General features: G+C 48.3%; 1 protein-coding gene across 4 annotated transcripts in view; it reads left to right on the forward strand.

Moving 5' to 3' along the window:
• The window catches only part of LOC126997934 (hemicentin-2-like), a 103607-nt gene that overhangs the window by 72337 nt on the left and 8765 nt on the right, over nt 1–22505 (forward strand). For all 4 annotated transcript variants that reach the window (XR_007752512.1, XR_007752511.1, XM_050859182.1 and 1 more), the window contains exons 3-6: nt 3132–3208; nt 3634–3770; nt 13276–13444; nt 18179–18315. Coding sequence is in view for 2 of the 4 variants with exons in the window: in XM_050859182.1 (XP_050715139.1) it covers nt 3132–3208; nt 3634–3770; nt 13276–13444; nt 18179–18315 (520 nt within the window). In the remaining 2 variants the exon portion in view is untranslated. The remainder of the gene's footprint in view (nt 1–3131; nt 3209–3633; nt 3771–13275; nt 13445–18178; nt 18316–22505) is intronic.

Consider the following 22505-nt stretch of genomic DNA (forward strand, 5'->3'; position numbering starts at 1 on the left):
GACGACACAACACACACCACACCACACCACATCACATGACACGACACGACACACAACACATCACACCACATGACACGGCATAACACACACCACACCACACCACATGACACGACACAACACACACCACACCACACCACATGACACGACACAACACACCACACCACACCACAGGACACGGCACACACACCACACAACACCACAAGCAACGACACACCACACACCACACCACACCACATGAAACTACACCACAAACACCACACCACACCACATGACACGGCACAACACACACCACACCACACCACATGACACGGCACAACACACACCACACCACACCACAAGACACACACCACCACACACCACACCACATGACACGGCACAACACACACCACACCACACCACATGACACGACACAACACACACCACACCACACCACATGACACGGCACAACACACACCACACCACACCACATGACACGACACAACACACACCACACCACACCACATGACACGACACAACACACAACACACCACACCACACCACATGACACGGCACAACACACACCACACCACACCACATGACACGACACAACACACACCACACCACACCACATGACACGGCACAACACACACCACACCACACCACATGACACGGCACAACACACACCACACCACATGACACGGCACAACACACACCACACCACACCACATGACAAGACACAACACACACCACACCACACCACATGTCACCTCACACCACACACCACACCACATGACACGGCACAACACACACCACACCACACCACATGACACGGCACAACACACCCCACCACACCACATGACACGGCACAACACACACCACCACACCACATGACACGGCACCACACCACACCACATGACACGACACAACACACAACACACCACACCACACCACATGACACGGCACAACACACCACACCACACCACATGACATGACACAACACACCACACCACACCACATGACACGACACAACACACACCACACCACACCACTCCACATGACACGACACAACACACACCACACCACACCATACCACATGACACGACACAACACACACCACACCACACCACATGACACGGCACAACACACACCACACCACACCACACCACATGACACGGCACAACACACACCACACCACATCACATGACACGGCACAACACACACCACACCACACCACATGACACGGCACAACACACCACACCACACCACATGACACGACACAACACACACCACACCACACCACACCACATGACACGGCACAACACACACCACACCACACCACATGACACGGCACAACACACACCACACCACACCACATGACACAACACACACCACACCACATGACACGGCACAACACACACCACACCACATGACACGGCACAACACACACCACACCACACCACACGACACGGTACAACACACACCACACCACACCACATGACACGGCACAACACACACCACACCACATGACACGGCACAACACACACCACACCACATGACACGGCACAACACACAGCGCACCACATGACACGGCACAACACACACTACACCACACCACATGACAAGACACAACACACACCACACCACATGACACGGCACAATACACACCACACCACACCACATGACAACAAAACACACAACACACCACATGACACGGCCAACACACCCCACACCACACCACACGCCAACACAACACCCATCACCACTCCACAAGACACGACACAACACACACCACACCACTGCTTGCACCTTTTCACTTCTGATCTTTTATCTGATCGCTAGTATGGGTTCCGCAAGGGGCGTTCTACTGGTGATCTTGCCTTCCTAGCTGACTCTTGGTCATGCTCTCTTAGCCGTTTCTGTGAAACCTTTGCTATTGCGCTGGACATATCAAAAGCCTTTGATAGGGTCTGGCACAAATTTCTCCTTTCCAAACTACCCTCCTATGGTTTCTATCCTTCTTTCTGTACCTTTATCTCCAGTTTCCTTTCTGACTGTTCTAGTTCTACTGTGGTAGACGGTCACTGTTCTTCCCCTAAACCTATTAATAGTTGTGTCCCGCAGGGCTCTGCCCTATCTCCCACTCTCTTTCTGTTGTTCAATAATGATCTTTCCAAAACGAACTGTCCTATCCATTCTTACGCTGATGACTCCACTCTGCATTACTCAACTTTTTTTAATAGAAGACCCACCCAACAGGAACTAAACGACTTTAGGCTGGAGGCTGGTAAACTCTGGAATTGCCTTCCTTTGTCTGTATTTCCTCCTGTCTATGACTTGACCTTTCTCAAGAAGAGTGTATCAAAACACCTCTCCACCCGAAATTGACCTCTCTTTTGGCTACTCTTTTCTTTTATCTTTTATGGGAGCTCCCGAGTAACGGGCTTTCTTTGTACTCTTTTTGTTGCCCTTGAGCCGTGTACTTTGATGTAAAAGAAAAAAAAATACAACATGACACGGCACAACACACACCACACCACACCACACTATATGACAACACAACACAACACAATCTTCGGCCAGTCGGTTCTTGCCTCTGACTATCTGGCCAGCTCGTCGATTGTCAGACTGACGCACAAAAAGCAGGTTTGCCGCTAACTAAGCGTCGCCAGTTCCATCTCGGCGCTAACGAGGTTTCCAGCACCTGCGTCGCACCATCCTCTTCTGGGACCAAGTCTGATACGTTTCCCGCGGCAACCTGACGAGCCTGTTAGATCACCTGTCCTGCCATACTCCGCAGAGAGAGAGAGAGAGAGAGAGAGAGAGAGAGAGAGAGAGAGAGAGAGAGAGAGAGAGAGAGAGAGAGAGAGAGAGAGAGAGAGAGATGCTGACAGACAGACACGCAGGCAGACAGACACAGACAGACAGATAGGGCCAGAGGCAAAGAGAACGAACAAACGAACGAACGAAAAATGAAAAAATAAAGAAAACAATGAGAAAGAACAACAACATCAACAACGAATCACAACACACACCAAACAATACAACACTCCTACTTGATGCAACACAACACATCATGGTGGCATAACACACCTGAGCACACACCTTTCCTGCCTTCCTACCTCTCAATTAACTGGTGTGTATCTGCCCTCCAGGTGTCTTGGGTGCGGCGGCAAGGTGACTCAATACAGCTGCTCACCTTTGGCTCCAGCACTTACCAGACCAATGGCAGGTGAGAGAGAGAGAGAGAGAGAGAGAGAGAGAGAGAGAGAGAGAGAGAGAGAGATTAAAGTAACACTATATGATTTCGTCTGTAACAATTACATTAAGTAATTCCCTGCAAATAAACCAATAACGCTTCATTAAATAATGAAGATGATTGGTTAAGGAAACTTTGACCGAGACATTTTACCATTTCTTTCATTATCGTTTTTCCACCTTAGACTATTTGTTTAAGTTGTTAAGCAGCCTTTTAAACGTTCTTATTACTACTTCTTGCGTTCAGAGAGGCAACTGAGCTCACAACAATTCCCTTCCCTTTATCCACTTTTAAATAGATAATAAACAAACTAACATTCCACCACCACCATGACTCACATTCCAACAGGTAAGCCGCTCACTAACGCTGTCCCCTTACCTCTCCCCGCCGCCGCGAAGGTACCAGCTGGAGATTGAGGACTCGAACAACTGGCGGCTGGTGGTGACGGCCGCTGAGGAGGCTGACAGAGGCCACTATGAGTGCCAAGTGTCCTCACACCCGCCGAAGATCAAGCAAGTGAACCTCTTTGTGTACGGTAAGGGCCGAGGCTGTGAGGAGAGTGTTGGATGAAAGTTCTTGTGGCCATGGTGAAAGGAACGGAAAGGAAGGCATAGGATCGGGAAGGGAGGGAAAGGATAGGTAGGGGTGTGTGACACTACTGTGAAGGGAAGGGAAAGGGAAGTGTGCGATTAGGAAGTGAGAAGAATGAGAGATAGAGAGTAGTGGTTAGGAAGGGAAAAGAGGGAAGTGTGCGTAAAGGTTTGAAGATGTGATAAGAAGGGAAAGGAAAGGTGTGAGCAAGAGGAAGGGTGAGGAAAGATTTGGGTAAGAGGAAGGGTGAGGAAAGGTTTGGGTAAGACGAAGGGTGAGGAAAGGTTTGGGTAAGAAGGGTGAGGATATTATGGATTAAGAACGGAGAAAAAGGAATGCAAGGCAAAGGTTGTATTCCAAGCACTTTTGTTACTACCAACCCAAAACCAACGTCAGATTCTTAACTGTTCTTAACCTTACTAACTAAAATATTACTAACAAAGACAATTAACATGTTTGATGTAGCTATTAACCCATAGTAGTAGTTCATAGAAAGTCTACAAGGAGCCGAGACTGACATGCTGATATTTTTATTAGTGGCAAGGCAATGGGCTAGAGAGGGCATAGCAGTGTAATATAAATAATAAATAAATAGGACTAAGGGCAGTGTTCCTGGGCATATTTGCAAAGAGGGAAAAAACGGATTATAAAAGGAAGGAACAGAGCCTGCGTATGGAGACAGCCAAAGGGAGCGAGTGAAAGAAGTGAGGGAAAGGAAATTGGCTGTCAGTTTTCCCGTCCTTTTTCTAGAGGAGAGGAGAAAAAGGCGAAAAGGTGAAGGGAGGGAAGATGAAAAGGTGAAGAGAGAGAGAGAGAGAGAGAGAGAGAGAGAGAGAGAGAGAGAGAGAGAGAGAGAGAGAGAGAGAGAGAATATATGCATTCTCTCTTATACTATGAACGAGAGACTTTTCAAAGAGGAAGTCAGTATGAGGGCGAAGGTTATTGTATTTTTCTCTCTCTCTCTCTCTCTCTCTCTCTCTCTCTCTCTCTCTCTCTCTCTCTCTCTCTTTATATATTTTTTTATTTAAACATACATATATATTTACAGGCCCAAAGGTGCACTGCCGTGTGCTGCCTATTCAAAGGGCAAAGTCTATATAAAAGAAGAAAAAGAATATCTAAAGATAAAAAAAAAAAACATACATTATAAAATTATAAATATTTACATATATCCACACTGCACTGTCATATGTACACACTGCACTGTCATTAAAGTGTCATTGGGGTAGGAAGTGTGCTTCTCCAGTGGTGGGCCGCCAGCTTAACTTCCTGTGTGTTCATCCCCCGGACGTGAGGGACGGTGGCCGTGAACACATTCCACATCCGGGAGACTCTACTCACAAAGGTGCGTTGGTGCCGGCTGGTGCGGGAACGTGGCACCTCCACTGCATCACCACGGGATAGCACCGTTCTCGTGTCCCGCGTGGTGACTCTCGGAGGTTGACGTAGTCCCGCCAGGTGTGGCACTTCCTGCACCTGTGCTTTGTGGAGAACAACAAGCGCTGCGACGTCTCTGCGGTGTCCCAGCGAATCGACAGAGTTGGGAGTCTCCGTTTGGGCTGGGGGGTCTGCAGCATCCATCAGTCGCAGCGCCCGTCGCTGGATGCTGTCGAGTCTCCCGCTGTGCGAGGCAGCACACGACATCCAAGAGAGGGCAGCGTACTCTAGGTAAGGCCGTATCTGGGCCTTGTAGAGCAAGATGGCGCCACTATAAACACTCGCCTGCGCCAGAACGGGCTGGGCCGACCATCAGGCCCCACCTGGAAGAAGCCTTGAGCCGACATTCAGGCCCCACCAGGAAGATGCCTACCGGCGTAACAGGCAACGACGTAAAAAAAAAAAAACAGCCTCCCTTTTTTGTCGAGGAAGCTGGCCACCCTTCGCAGACAGGAGACTCTGTGGAAGGCCTTTTGGGCAATGTGTTTGATGTGGCTGTCAAACCGTAGCCCTCGATCCACTACCTCTCCCAGAATCTCGACGGATTCCTGGAGTAGGAGGGGGACGCCACCGAAGCTTAGCTTCCCCTCCACTGCTGGCCCGGCATTGGGGGATCGAAAGACCACCATTGCCTGGGTCTTTTCCGGGGCAAAGGTCACCTGCCAGCGGGCATCCCACTCCTGTAGCACCTTCAGCTTCTAATTGACCTCATCAGCAGCTCGCCCACTGTCTTGTCTGGGGTAGGTGCAGGAGAGAGTGCAATCATCAGCGTAAGCTGAGATTGCCGGCAGCTGCTGGAGAAGGTCGTCCACGTAGATATTCCACAGGACTGGCCCCAGCACTGAACCCTGTGGCACTGATGCCTCCACCGGCAAGGACTCGGACGCCTGCCCGTTAACGACGACCTGGAGCGTCCTTCCTTCCAGGTAGTCTCCCAGGAGCTGAAGGAGGTCGCCTTGGATGCCCTTAGCGCGGAGCTTCTCGAGGAGGCCACCGTGCCAAACTCTGTCGAAAGCACCCGCTATGTCCAGGGCCACCACGACAGTGTCCAGGCCGTCGTCAAGGGCGTCCTGCCAGCTCTTGGTGAGAAGCATGAGCAGATCAGAGGTGGACCGGCCAGGTCTGAACCCAAACTGTTGGTCCGAGAGGAGGTAATTATCCTTGAGATGGCGACAGACTACGTCTGCCACAACCCTCTCGAACACTTTCCCCACCACAGACGGCAGGGAAATGGGCCGGTAATTTTTGGGGTCAGACCTGGAGCTCCTCTTGTGGACGGGAACCACTCGAGCCTCTTTCCACGTTGATGGCCAGATGTTTTCCCGGAGGCAGGCAGAGAAGACTGTGGTGAGAGGGGCAGCCAGCTCGTGGGCACAATGCTTCAGCAGGTGCGGGCTGAGGTCATCGGGGCCAGACGCCTTCTGGGTATCCAGCCCTCGCAGCAGGCGTTCAACCAGCACCTGTGTCACCTCCACCTTGGTGACGGTCTCCTCACATTGCTGTACCAAACGAGGCGGTGACTGTCCGGGGTCGTCCACCCTCATCTTCCCGGCGAAGAGGCTGGCCAGCAGCTGGGCTTTCTCCTTGCTGCTGGTGGCCACCGTCCCGTCTAGCCTTGAGAGAGGAGGAATCGTGTCCTGGCGGCTAATCCCCTGCCTTTCCTTGACAAGGGACCACCAAGTCTTGTTGCCTACCCCTGCTCCACACAGCTTGCGCCTCATGTCCTCCTCCCACTTCCGTATGGCCCACTTGCTGGTCACCACCATCCTCCTGCAGGCCGCCCGGTGCAGGACCTTGTTGCGCCGAGTCGGGTTCCGTTTGTAGCGGAGCCACGCTGAGTACTTAGCGTCGGCAGCAACACGGCAGCGGTAACCAAACCATGGTTGGTCCGCTGGTCTGGTAGTGAACTCTCGGTGGGGCACATGTCGCCTCTGTAGGGCCAAGAGTCGGGAGGTGAGGGCTTGTGCCATGCTCTCCGCCCCGCCTCGCAGCACAGAAGGCCACGCCGTGTGGCTCAGGTCACGGCGTAAGGAGGTCCAGTCTGCCTTGTCCCACAGCCAGATCGTGCGTGCAGTGGCCTCGTCCCGAGCCATCCCCACATCCACCAGGGTCAAGACGGCATGGTGGTCGGAGCTGCCTACGAGTCCCAGCTGGTGGCAGCGGAGAATGTCCTCCTGGAGGTCGGAGATGATGGGGTCCAGCGTCCCGCCCAGCTCATGAGTAGGGAAGGTAACGTGATCTGTCAGGCCCTGCCCCGCCAAGAGGGCCTCGTAGGCGTCCTGTTCTAAGTGGTGGTTGAGGTCACCCACCAGTAGGACGTGCCTACAGCTGTGCGCCACTAGCAGGTCGTCCAGGGCCTCGGTGAGGTACCGGAGAGAGGCAGGCCCTTGTCGTGGCGGGCGGTACATAGCGCACAGCAGGAGGGCAGAGCGGTCAGCCAGCATGACCCGGAAGAACATTACCTCCATTAGGGGAGGCGTGTCCACGTCGAGGTGCTGGGCCTGCAGTCCTTCCTTGAAGCAGACAGCCACTCCTCCTCCTGCTCGCTCGTGTCGGTCCCTCCTGGCCCAGTGAGTGTAGCCACGCATCTTGCCAAACGTGGGCTCCACTTCACTGTTCAGCCAGGTCTCCGTCACCACAACTATGTCGGCACTATGTCCCAGGACACAGTTGTGGGTCAGGTCTCCGATGTTCTTTCGGAGACCACGTACATTGGCGGAGATGACCTTTAGTTGACGGCGGGGGGGTTGTGGCTGTACCATGATGGTGGGGGCAGCGGTCCGGCGTGGTGGTGTGTAGCAGGGCTCGTCTGGAGGTGGCGGGGGAGAGGGGGGTTCCACTTCCAGTCCGGGATGTGACTCCAGGTCCCCGACTGTGGAAGAAGTGGGCGGGTCTGTAGTAGGGGCTGAGGCTGTGGTGGTGCTGACGGGAGGCTAGTGGCCGGAAGCTTTCCCTCCGCCAGGATTCGTCGGAGGAGACGTTCCTGTCTCAGGTCGGAGGCCCTTGTGTAGCAAGACACAGCAGTGTGTCCCCTACGATTGCAGTACTCGCACGTCTTCACCCTGGTTGATGGCCGCTGCGGGTTGACAGTCTGGCTCCGTGGCTGGCCGGCTTCCTCCTGGTTCTCTCTCTCTCTCTCTCTCTCTCCCCCCCCCCAGAGCGCCCTGCCCTCATTCACTCAGCGCCCTGCCCTCACTCAGATGGGTCGCGCCGCTCTGCTCTCCTGAGAAACGGAAGTGAGTTCCGCACTACGATCGTGCACAGCCTTGCTGCCTGTTGCCTGTGATTTCCCTGCGTGTGTTTCGAGTGTGTTGTTGTGTGTTTTTGCGTGTGATTTGGCTGTGTTTCCGGGTGTTTCTGCGTGCGTTTCAGAGTGTTTCGAGTGTGTTCTGTTTCCGGTGTTTTTGCGACTGACTTGGGGGTGTTGAATCTTGTGCTTGTTTTTGAGTTTCTGAGTGTTTTTGCGTGTTTCTCGTGTGTTTCTCGAGTGTTGTCCGAGTGTTTTTTGCTTTGTGCTTACCGACACCTCACCCTTTGAATTCCCGAGGATTCAATCTGCTCCTCCTCACTACACTCTCTCTAAATCCCATAGAAGATTAACCCTTCCTACCCCCCTTTCCCTCACCTCACCTTAGCCCCCCCCCCCCCCTCGCTCACCTCACCTCACCTCACCTCCTTTCTGCTCCTCCTCACTACCCCCTCTTTAAATCCCCTAGAGGATTAACCCTTCCTAACCCCCCTTTCCCTCACCTCACCTCCACTTATTTCTAAGCCCCCCCTTCGCTCACCTCACCTCACATCTTTTTTACCCACCCCTTCACCCACCTCACCTTACCTCATTCCTAACCCTCCTCTCACTCACCTCACCTCACCTCTCTTTCCCCCTCTTCACTCACTTCACCTCCCTTCCTACTCCTCCTCTCACTCACCTTACCTCCTTTCCTAAATCCCCTCTCACTCACCTCACCTCCTTTCCTAATCCCCTTCACTCTGTGTTTTTATCTCTTTCATTTCAGGTAATTATTATTCACTTTCAGCTAAGATGGTGCCAAAGAAGTGCAGTACTTGTAACGGTAGCTTCTCAGCTCACTTTTTTACAGGGCGTTCTGTTGTCTGTCGACTGTGTCTCACCAGGCAGCATCTCGAGACAAGACTACAGGAGCAAGAAGAGAAGATGGGAGCAGGTCAGAATAAAATAATAGAGCTTTCTCGCACTGTTGCCTCCTTGCAGGAATTCATCCAGGCTAACGTTGCTGTGGTGCCAAACCTTTCTCCAACCGCCCCCTTGCCCTCAGCGGTACCGTCGACACCAGCGGACAACACCACACAGCGGGAAGATGGTAGTGGCACCACCCATGATGGCTTCACCGTCGTGGATGGAGGAGCCAAACCAGCCAGACAAGCAATTTATCCTGTTCATTGCTTCAACAGATTTGCCATTCTGGAAGAGGATGACGAGCAGGAGAGCACCTTCCTGGTGGGTGACTCCATGATTCACCAGTAGGTCGTTGAGTTCTGCGGCAGAGTTCCTCGTCGAAGACGGAACTATAGCTATCCTGGTGCTGGGATCGACGATGTAACTGCTGCTCTTGAAGAGATCTCACCCCAGGCTACTAATGATGCACTGTTTGTTATTCACACAGGTACGAACGACGTCACCACGACCCGGTCTGAGGAACTGCTGGACAAGTACCGTAGGCTCATCCAGCAGTATAAGTCTAAATCCTCTAACATTTTGATTTCAGGAGTTCTACCACGGACGACTTCTTCAGCAAGGCCTTCAGCCTCAACAACCGCTTACAGACTCTTTGCAGAGAGCTTGACGTTGAGTTCTTCAACGCCTGGGACAATTTCTACGGACAAAGTGAGCTCTTCCACAGAGACGGAATACACCTGTCCCTCATCGGGGCAGCCAGATTCGGAAGGCTCCTAAACGACGCAGTACGTGACACCCGATCAAAAAACGACTCTCAGCCACGTCCCTCCACCCCGCCCGTGTAAATAGACGCCATGCATCGCAACAAACCCGTAACCGTGATCCCGCAAGTACCACCACCTCTATTACCAAGCCTCTAGATAACTAAAAATCGTTAGTTTCAATGCGCGTAGCCTAAGAAACAAGTTTGATAAACTGAGATGTCTTGATCTAACAGAAAATATTGACATAATTGCTATAACCGAAACATTTATCGACACCACAAATACTGATTTAAGTTCCGAATACAACATAGATGGCTACAGACTCTTCAACAAAGATCGTGTAAACCGTAGAGGCGATGGCGTCGCCCTTTTTGTCAAAAGCTATTTGCAACCCACTGACAAAACACCAAGAAACAGTAACGTTGAACATTTGTGCGTGCAAGTAAACATTGCAAAAGTCAATTTAAATATATCTGTCACCTACAGGCCTCCAGGGCAATCACTCGATGACGATCTTGAAATGTACATCGTTTTAAGGCAGTCACATAATAACAACGACTCACTGATATTAGGAGACTTTAACCTCCCCCATATCGATTGGGCGACACTGTCAGGTACAAAAGGCGAGTCACATAGAATGATCGAATTTTTAGAAGAAAATTATCTAAGCCAAATGGTTTCTGAACCAACTCGACAAAATAACATACTCGGCCTTGTTATAACTACCCAAGATAACCTAGTCAGTAATGTCACGGTAGGAGAACACCTCGGTTCTTGCGATCATAAATTAGTGCGCGTCGACATTAGAGCTCAAACATCAGTGACTGAAAATAAAGTAAAGGTGCCCAATTTCAAAAGAGCTAACTTTGTAGAAATCCAACAAAAAATAACAGAAATACAACTATCAGATAACGGCAATGTAGAGGACGCCTGGCTAGGCTTCAAAAATCATTTACTCACTCAACAGAACACATTCGTCCCCTTGTGCGAGAAGCGAATTAGCACTAATAAAAGCTCACCTTGGTTTAATAGCGAAATTAAACACTCAGTCAAGGAGAGAAAATTGTTTTACAGGTTAAAGAAAGAAAAAAGCATGCCCGAAAACATTAGACTTTATCATGATGCCAGGCGACGAGTAAAAAGATTAGTATGTCAGGCAAAGCGTAGATATGAAAAAAATATTGCAGCCAACTATAAAAATAATCCGATATCATTCTTCAGTTACATAAACAACAGAAAGACGATCAGAAGTGGAATTAGACCTTTAACAAACAGCGACGGTGCACTAGTGACTGACAGCCAACACATTGCAAACTTCTTAAACAATTACTTTTCCTCGGTGTTTAATACTAACAGTCTTCCTCCCACTACCACCAACACCAGTGCTAATGTAAATCTCGAGCATGCATTGCCTAATTTTGAAATAATAACCGATGAAGTCCTTGAAGCTCTCCATTCACTTAAAACAAATAAAAGTCCCGGACCCGACAAAGTATATCCTATACTGCTTAAAAAAGCCTTAAAGAAACAAAGAGCGAAATACTCTCCTCCCACACTACCGTATTCAATATGTCCTTGCGACAAGGCATCGTCCCTTCGGATTGGAAAAAGGCTAACGTGACACCGATTTTTAAGAAAGGAGACAAAAAAATATCAGGTAATTACAAACCCATTAGTCTAACTTCAATTGTAGGTAAGCTACTTGAGAGCATAATTAGAGACAAAATTGTGAGTTACCTCGAAAGCCACTCATTAATTGGGGATTCACAACATGGCTTCCGTAACAAAAGATCCTGCCCATCAAACCTATTGACCTTTTATAACGACCTCTTCTCAGTTTATGACGTAACCAAATCATTGGATGTAGTCTATCTTGATTTCCAGAAAGCGTTTGATAAAGTGCCACATCATAAATTACTTTATAAATTAAAGCAAATAGGTATTGACGATCAAGTAAACCAATGGATCGCGAATTGGTTGAGCAACAGACAACAAAGAGTGGTGATTGACGGATTCAACTCTGAGTGGGGGCCGGTCACTTGTGGCGTCCCTCAGGGCTCGGTTCTTGGCCCAGTGCTCTTCATTATTTACATCAACGATGTGGATGTTGGACTCAATAATCGCATTAGTAAATTTGCAGACGACACAAAGATTGGTAACTCGGTTCTCACTGACGAAGACAGGCAAAGCCTCCAAGAGGATTTGCACAAAATTTCAGCTTGGTCGGATAGATGGGAGATGCCCTTTAACGTTGACAAGTGCCAGGTCCTTCAAGTTGGAACAAGAAATAAGAAGTTCGATTACGAAATGGGCGGCGTTAAACTCACAAGCGTTCAATGCGTTAAGGACCTGGGGGTCAAAATCGCGTCAAACCTCAAATTCTCACATCAATGCATCGATGCAGCAAATAAAGCGAACAGAATGTTGGGCTTCATTAAAAGAAACTTTTTATTCAAGAATAAAGATGTAATACTTCCGCTCTACAATAGTTTAGTCAGACCCCACTTGGAATATGTGGTACAGTTTTGGTCTCCCCACCATGCAAAGGACATTGCTAAATTAGAGGGTGTTCAACGTCGGGCAACAAAAATGATCCCTTCCTTGCGCAACAAATCCTACGAAGAAAGGCTTTCCACCCTTATCATGTTCTCTCTTGAGAAACGTCGCCTCCGAGGAAAACTGATCGAATGTTTTAAAATACTTAATGGTTTCACGAATGTAGACAGAACAAAATTGTTTATGATCGATGACACTTTGCGAACGAGGAACAATGGCATGAAACTCAAATGTAGACAAGTAAATTCAGACTGCACCAAATTTTTCTTCACCAACGTTGTAGTGCGAGAATGGAATAAGCTCCCACCTTCAGTGGTCCAGTGTAACACGATTGACTCATTTTAAAAACAAGCTCGACCGTCACATCCTTGAACTTAATATTAACTAGAGTAGAAATGCAACGTTTTGGAGCCATCTGATTAATGTAGAATCACTTAGTTTTAAGGACAGACCACCTAGTCTAGATCATGAGGTCTGTGTGGTCTGATTTTGTATGTAAATCTATGTAAATCTCCCTGACAGATTCTCTCCCGCAGTGCCTCGCCTCGAGATCTATGACGCGCGCGGTGAGGCTATTCAGCAGAAGTTTTACGAAGTGAGCTCAAGCATCGACCTTCGCTGCGACGCCTTCTACGTGCCTCAAGACGCCGTGGTATGGGCCCGCGGCGGCGCTGCCATCTACCACTCGCCGGAGACTGGCGTAAGGTGAGCACGAGCAGGAGGAGCACGAGGATATGAGCAGAGGGACAAAAGGGGTTTGCATGAGGGACTATGATGTGTGTGTGTGTGTGTGTGTGTGTGTGTGTGTGTGTGAGAGAGAGAGAGAGAGAGAGAGAGAGAGAGAGAGAGAGAGAGAGAGAGAGAGAGAGAGAGAGAGAGAGAGAGAAAATTATTATTAAAAAAAAAATACTAGTAGACTGTTTTCCTACTTGAATAAAAAAAAAAAAATACCCACAAGCATATTCAGTTTGAAGAGGTACTGATCCTGTGATTTCTTATTAACAAGACAAATGAGACGGGAATTAGGACACACACACACACACACACACACACACACACACACTCCAACACTAACACACACAGATGATCAGCCCATGGTGAAATACACACATGGCGCAACTGGTTAGAGCGCTGCGCTGCCAGACTTCAGGGTCTGTCAGGGCGGGGGGTTCAAGCCCGCTCAGGCCGGATTCTTTCCGTTGACTAGGAGTGGTTACTGTCTCCCTTTGAGCAAGGGGGATGGGATGTGTGGTGTATAAAGTCCTGGCAGTACCCAGAGATCGACGATAAAAAGCACTTGCTCATGTGAACACTGCCGCTAAGTCGGCGGCGTTGAGACGTGATAACCTCCTCGCCTGTGTGAACGCTGCCGCTAAGTCGGCGGCGTTGAGACGTGATAACCTCCTCGCCTGTGTGAACACTGCCGCTAAGTCGGCGGCGTTGAGACGTGATAACCTCCTCGCCTGTGTGAACGCTGCCGCTAAGTCGGCGGCGTTTAGACATGATAACCTTCACGCCTGTGTGAACGCTGCCGCTAAGTCGGCGGCGTTTAGACGTGATAACCTTCACGCCTGTGTGAACGCTGCCGCTAAATCGGTGGCGTTTAGACGTGATAACCTTCACGCCTGTGTGAACGCTGCCGCTAAGTCGGCGGCGTTTAGACGTGATAACCTTCACGCCTGTGTGAACGCTGCCGCTAAGTCGGCGGCGTTTAGACGTGATAACCTTCACGCCTGTGTGAACGCTGCCGCTAAATCGGTGGCGTTTAGACGTGATAACCTCCTCGCCTGTGTGAACGCTGCCGCTAAGTCGGCGGCGTTTAGACGTGATAACCTTCACGCCTGTGTGAACGCTGCCGCTAAATCGGTGGCGTTTAGACGTGATAACCTCCTCGCCTGTGTGAACGCTTCCGCCAAGTCGCCGGCGTTTAGATGTGATAACCTTCGCGCCTGTGTGAACGTTGCCGCTAAGTCGGCGGCGTTTAGACGTGATAACCTTCGCGCCTGTGTGAACGCTGCCGCTAAGTCGGCGGCGTTTAGACGTGGTAACCTTCACGCCTGTGTGAACACTGCCGCTAAGTCGGCGGCGTTTAGACGTGATAACCTTCACGCCTGCGTGAACGCTGCCGCTAAGTCTGTGGCGTTTAGACGTGGTAGCCTTCGCGCCTGTGTGAACGCTGCCGCTAAGTCGGCGGCGTTTAGACGTAGTAACCTTCGCGCCTGTGTGAATGCTGCCGCTAAGTCGGCGGCGTTTAGACGTGGTAACCTTCGCGCCTGTGTGAACACTGCCGCTAAGTCGGCGGCGTTTAGACGTGGTAACCTTCACGACTGTGTGAACGCTACCGCTAAGTCGGCGGCGTTTAGACGTGATAAACATCGCGCCAGTGTGAACGCTGCCGCTAAGTCGGAGGCCTTTATAGTCTGTTCAGAGCATGAAGTCGGTTCAGGGTGGAACTGGTATCGTCGTTTACCTCTAGCCATCTGTCAAATCAACCTACGTACATGCGTCTCTCTCTTATTATCAATCCATGTGCTATTTAAAAGTGATATTTATATATTCTATATATAGTAAAGAAAGCTACATAGTACAATGAATGTCGATGCTTAGGATTATAACAACGATTTGTATAAATTCTATGATATGTGGCAGCGAATTTTTCCCATGGTGCCACGTTGTGGTGGTGGTCGGCGTGTCCCATTAAGTCCCTCCCCCGGGTCGAGAGGGAGAGAGAGAGAGAGAGCGATGAACAGGTGGGTTGTGGGTGGGTAGGTAGGCAGAGTGCTAATCTGATAATAGACGGTCGAACTGGCAGAGCCGCACTCATGGGAATTCCAGAATGTGCCACACCTTGAACTGACTTCATGCTTCGAACAGACTATAAACGTGATAACCTTCGCGCCTGTGTGAACGCTGCCGCTAAGTCGGCGGCGTTTAGACGTGATAACCTTCGCGCCTGTGTGAACGCTGCCGCTAAATCGGCGGCGTTTAGAGGAGATAACCTTCGCGCCTGTGTGAACGCTGCGGCTAAGTCGGCGGCGTTTAGACGTGATAACCTTCGCGTCTGTGTGAACGCTGCCGCTAAATCGGCGACGTTTAGACGTGATAACCTTCGCGCCTTTGGGAACGCTGCGGCTAAGTCGGCGGCGTTTAGAGGTGATAACCTTTGCGCCTGTGTGAACGCTGCCGCTAAGTCGGCGGCGTTTGGAGGTGATAACCCTCGCGCCTGTGTGACGGCTGCGGCTAAGTCGGTGGCGTTTAGAGGTGATAACCTTCGCGCCTGTTTGAACGCTGCCTCTAAGTCGGCGGCGTTTAGACGTGATAACCTTCGCGCCTGTGTGCACGTTGCCGCTAAATCGGCGGCGTTTAGAGGTGATAACCTTCGCGCCAGTGTGAACGCTGCCGCTAAGTCGGCGGCGTTTAGAGGTGATAACGTTCGCGCCTGTGTGAACGCTGCCGCTAAATCGGCGGCGTTTAGAGGAGATAACCTTCGCGCCTGTGTGAACGCTGCTGCTAAATCGGCGGCGTTTAGACATGATAACCTTCCTTCCTGTGTGAACGCTGCCGCTAAGTCGGCGGCGTTTAGAGGTGATAACCTTCGCGCCTGTGTGAACGCTGCCGCTAAATCGGCGGCGTTTAGACGTGATAACCTTCGCTCCTGTGTGAACGCTGCCGCTAAATCGGCGGCGTTTAGAGGTGATAACCTTTGCGCCTGTGGGAACGCTGCCGTTAAATCGGCGGCGTTTAGAGGTGATAACCTTCGCGCCTGTGTGAACGTTGCCGCTAAGCCAGCGGCGTAAAGAGGTGATAACCTTCGCGCCTGTGTGAACGCTGCCGCTAAGTCAGCGGCGTTTAGAGGTGATAACCTTCGCGCGCCTGAGGATGAATGAGCCATGTTAAGAGGATGTCATTTTGGATTTGAGGAAACCTTCCTTACGTACTAATCACTCCAGCGTGAACGAACTTGTGAATATTTATAAAATATATAAGCTTCGCCCTCTCTGATATGGAGAAATAGTAAGGTGTCGCTAATTACTCTTCCTTTATGATATATATTTTCAACAAAGAGCAAAACAATACGAGGCTTAATTATGTAATCTCTTCTCCTTTTCTCTTTATAAATCCTTAAATGTTTTCTCCCTTGATCCTGACCCACCGTCCTCTTTGTCTCCCATACATATTTTCCTGTGAATATCGAATATTTATCCCTTTCCCTCCCTCCTTCTCTCCCTCAATTCCTTAACTTTTTTTTTCGTCTCATTCCTCCATGACCCCATTTCCACCCTCTTTTGTCGTCTTCTTCCACCTCCTCCTTCTCCTCCTCTCTCCCTCTCTGTCTTAATCTTTCCAAATTACATTTTTTTTCTCGCCTGTAATCTTTATCTTGAACTCAGACATTTTTTTTGCCATCGATCTTGCCGTTTTTCTTTTCCTTTTAGTTTATTCCGTTTTTTTTTCACTTTCCCGATTCTTCTTTTCTCCTTTATCTTTTTCAATCGTGTTTTCTGCTTTGTTTTCTTTTTTTCCACTCGTTTTTTCCCTTTTCTCACATGTTTCCTTGCATGTTTTCTCGTCTTTTTTCCGTTCTTCTCATTTTCGGTTTTTCTTTCAATTTACACAAACTTTTCATTTCTCGTTTTCCTTTTCCCTTTATTTCCCTCTAATTATGAACCAACGCCATGATTCTTTTCTTGGCAGACAACTTTCATGTGACTCAATTAACCTTTGACCTCTCTTTTGCGTATAACGTGACCTCAAGCTTAGCACGGTGCACAATTACATCTCCAACTACTGATAGCTTTGTCTTAAATGAATGTGACGTTACTTGGGCCAGATATATATTTACACCCCTTTGAAGTGTAAAGATATACTCTATATACAACCAAACCAAGCTAAATTAGACCAGTCAATCAAGTTATTGGAAATCAATCAAACCTAACACCTCATTCTCTCTTTACATAGCTTAACATAACACTAATCTATCTCTTTTTCTTTCTCCTTGCGTAGCTTCAAAGTTGGAAATTTATATACATCTTTCAACCATTTACGGCTGCCTCTAACCATCGACACCTCTTCGCCGTACAATACCTGGAGTACCTGAACCTCGGCCGTCAACACTTTAACGTATACATCCATCCTAACCAGTGAATGATATTATCTCCTTGTTTATTAGACGATTTGTATATTCCTTTAAATCATTGACCACTCTCTCCCCTCCTTTGTCATTCTTGGGGGCGCTTGTATACCCTCCTAACTACTGACTCCTTGACTTGACCTCTTGAGCTTGACTTCTTGACCTCCCCTCCAACGTGTGTGTCATCAACTTAGAGACCTCATTTGGGTCACACATATTCCCTCCTAGCCATTATCTTCTCTGTCTACTCTTGCGTTGCTTGTCTTGACCTCTCTCCCTCTGCCTCCCCCCCCCGTGCGTGTCGTCAGCGTGGAGACCATCTCGGGGCCGCAGGGACCCGTCTCGTGGCTCAGGATCAAGGCGGCCTCTACCTCAGATTCCGGCAACTACAGCTGCAGCGCCGCCGAGGCTGAGCCCACCACCGTCCGCATCCAGGTGCTCGAAGGTACGTCAAGGCAAAGGTTAAAGGTCAAAGGTTAGGTCAAAAGGGGCAAGTCAGAGTAGACGGTCAAAGGTCAGGTAAGAAGGGCAGGTAAGGTGGCAGGGCAAAGTTGAACTGTCAGAAGGTCATGGTAGATGGTTGTCAGGTCATCCATGAACCACTGAATAAAGATTGCTAAAAGTACGTTAAGTTAAGCACCAATGAGACACGGGCAAGAAATCAATAGCGAGTGTTAAGAGATCATGAGCTCACCCTTCTACCATGCATGCCAAAGAGTTCCAAAGATGTGTAAAGGCAGGTAAGGTTAAATGCAGTGGTGGGCACGATTCCGCCAACCGCTAATTAGCGAAGCTAACATTTTCATTAGCTGATTAGCGTTTTCGCTAACCTTGGAAACAGTTAGCGGACCAATTAGCTTCCGCTGAACGTAGTTCCTCCTCCGCTAACTTTAAGTCCACTAAAGGTTCATACAGGTTTGTTCTTATTCGTTGTGGGCAGACACAGCACCAGTTGAACCACATGGCGCAATAATTTCAGGGCTTCCACTTTTGGGTAAATTACGCCTTAAAGTAGGGTAACTGGACATTTATTAGGGAACATTTTTTGGTATTTTAGGGTAATGCATCTTCCATTTCCGACTCTTTGAACTCGGGATTTAATAACAAGAATTCGATATTTTCCATCTGACAGGAAATAAACACTGCTATCAACTTATTCACCTAATATACCCTTTAGTATTATTTACATTTATGTATCTAAATTGATCCACTATCCCCAGCCGTGTGGGGGAGCAGTCCTGTGTAATGTGTCATCTGATATCTTATCACATTTTGTCTTCTGCACTGCTATTGCAAGTTCATATTAGGCATAAGTAATTAAAGTGTATGTGGAATTTAATTTGTGTACACCTTTATCATCATCTGATTTTGGCATGCAATACTGTTCTGGAAAGCTCTAAGATACAACATATTGATATTTCATGTCATTGGTCTGTTTTTATGGGTTTTAGAGCCAAAATACTTTACCGAAGCTAAATCCATATCAAGAAAAGTTAACGATCAGCGGTTAGCATAAGCTTCCACTAATTTCTTTATCAGTTTAGCGATTTAGCGTAAGCAAAGCTAACTTTTTAGTTGGTGGATTACCAATTACCGAAGCTAACTTTTTAGTTAGTATATGCGCCTATTAGGCGCACCTAACATCACCAAAATGTGGGGTGCAAACTTGGCGCAGGGACTGTTTTGGGGGGCCATTGAAGGTGATGGGCTAAAAAGTAGCCTATCCGGATATTTTGTTTTTATTTATTAATGATCCACGAGACATCCTAGAGTTAAATCAGAGTATGTGCTTATCTTTGTATTCGTTCATACACACACTGGTAATATTTCTGTGGGGTCTGATTCACTTATTAGAGTGAAATTATATTGTGAAAAACAGTCACAAATTCGTGTCACTGGTAAAAATGATACTAGTAATTCAAGTTTTGCCACCATGAAATATACACAAATAGATAAATATGAAAGCTCACGAAGTCACAATAAGTGACATCACCTGCTTTGCGCAGTAAAAATATGTTATTTAAGGTATCTGATACCCTCAAAAAGGCGTGCGCGCTGCCTCTGGCCTCGGAGCTACAAACAGCTCCTGGATCGGCTATGATGATGTTACTAAGGATTTCAGAGGCTGTGCGGCCTCGTTTTTTGGGAATAATATCGTAACGAACAATCGTATCGGTACGAGATTTTGCGACAGTGTATTTCACACACTGCCTTAATTTTTAAGGGTATCGCCAACCGCCACAAGTAGAGAATAAAGGCACTTGTCCCTATACCAAGAGGGTAAAGTCATCAGTGTCAGGCAAAGATACGAACACAACTACCAGAGGCTCCGCCCACCTTGTTCCTCTTCCCTCCATCTCCCGCCTCCTCCCTTCTCCCTCAATCTCTCTCTCTCTCTCTCTCTCTCTCTGGAAGATACATACATACTCGAGAATGATTTTTTTTTTCAATTAAGGCATGCTTGATGTGATACTGGGACTTTAATTTTGAGCATAGTGATACACATCTGGGCCGTGGACGTAATGACATGTGAGAGTAGGGTGAGGTGGTAAATGATGACTACCATGATTGATGGTAGAACGATTGCTCGCTTGTATTTGTTTCTCTCTCGTTTGTTTTTTGTTGTTTCGCAATTCTTCCCGTTACCATACTTTCAGCTCTTCCCTGACAATAAAATTAATAGCACCACTATAATTTGGCGATAAGAGCACCATTACTTTTATCAGTAGGTACATGCTATACAATAGCCCTACGAAAACGTACACCATAAACCACCAAACCACTACGCTACCAATAGTTACGGAGGTAATTAGGCTATGTAAGTAACACGTTACCCTACTCTCAACTTTATTTAAAGGATGCCTATCAGTATTAGAAAGAGTATATAACGTCACTACAATTAATGCATGCCTTTCATTCATTATAGTTACGAAGCTACATGAGAGAGAGAGAGAGAGAGAGAGAGAGAGAGAGAGAGAGAGGAACAAGGTGGGCGGAGCCTCTGGTAGTTGTGTTCGTATCTTTGCCTGACACTGATGACTTTACCCTCTTGGTATAGGGACAAGTGCCTTTATTCTCTACTTGTGGTGGTTGGCGATACCCTTCAAAATTAAGGCAGTGTGTGAAATACACTGTCGCAAAATCTCGTACCGATACGATTGTTCGTTACGATATTATTCCCAAAAAACGAGGCCGCACAGCCTCTGAAATCCTTAGTAGGTGCGCGAAGGTAACTTTTCGGTTAGCGGTTCCCACCACTGGTTAAATGTTACGGTAAGAAAGTGGTATGGTCACCGCGCTCCAGTTATTAAGTGATAAAGGTAGCCATGTATAATGGTGGTCAAGGTAGGGAGGTCAGTAGGTGGGATGGTCGTACAAAAGGTCAAGGAGTCATCTTCTAAAAGTAGGGGCAAGAGGTCACAGAAGATCGGTAGTATTTGTGATTGCTTCTCCATCAGTAGACGTTAGGAAGGTCAGCCAAGTCACGGAGGCAAATGTAGGTCAGGTAAAGAGGCGGTTAGTTCTTGAGGTCAGCAGGTGGGAGGGACAAAGCATACTGAGGCCATTTTTATATCCTTTGTATGCCCTTGAGCTCCCTCCTTACCTGCAAAAAAAGTCGAGTTAAATAGGTGAAAAGATAGTTTTGTGACAACAGTGATAAGTCGCGGAGCAGGAGTGGTGGAGTAGGAGTCGTTGGTCAGAGGTCACAGAGTATTCAGTGTATCTGTGATTAACCTTTCATCAAAAGACCGTTAGGCAGGTCAGTTAGGTCAATAAGGTCACGGGTCACAGTTGTATAATAGCCTTTAAAATGCCGGTCCTTTATCTCCTTCCGTTCGTCCTTCTTCCCTTTTCCTTGGCCTTTCTCGACTGTTCTCCACATATTCTCTTTCCATCCTCTCCCATGTTCTCTTCCATCATTGCCTTCCTCTTTGCCTCCCGAGCACGTTTAGCTACGTATTTGCTGGCCTGGGTTCAAATCCCGGACCGAGCAGCCGGGGCACACCAACCCAGCCATTCATTCTCCCTTTCCGGCAGGTCGATAAGTGGTTACCTAAGAACCTGGGGAAGGTAAACTGTGGTAACCAGGATGTCACACTAGCCCTGTGTCCCGGGGTGATGGATTTACATCCAATACACTGAAAGACCTTCCCAGACATCATTAAACGTAAAAGTTAAGGCTGTTATTAAATTGAAACTACGGCCGAGATAGAAAATAAAAATACTTCACTACAAATACCGAGACTTCTGGGAAAACATCACAAGTAAACGAGGCGGAAGGACAGACATCTAACAAACAAACAGACGTGGAGAAGGAGGAGGATAATTAAGAAGAAAATAATGATCCACAGAAGGCGAGGAAAGGGAAAGGCAATATAGAAGACTAAGGAAAGAACCACAAGGAAAAGATCAAAGGTGGTAAAAGGTTTAGATTCTCTCTCTCTCTCTCTCTCTCTCTCTCTCTCTCTCTCTCTCTCTCTCTCTCTCTCTCTCTCTCTCTCTCTCTCTCTCTCTCTCTCTCTCTCTCTCTCTCTCTCTCTCTCTCTCTCTCTCTCTTTTCCAGACAAACTCTTTAATCCGTTTAGCCATTAAATAATTACATACAATCAGTTCTTAACAAGTGGAGGGGAGCGG

Source organism: Eriocheir sinensis, chromosome 13 (assembly GCF_024679095.1).
Source record: "Eriocheir sinensis breed Jianghai 21 chromosome 13, ASM2467909v1, whole genome shotgun sequence".
Lineage (NCBI taxonomy): Eukaryota > Metazoa > Arthropoda > Malacostraca > Decapoda > Varunidae > Eriocheir > Eriocheir sinensis.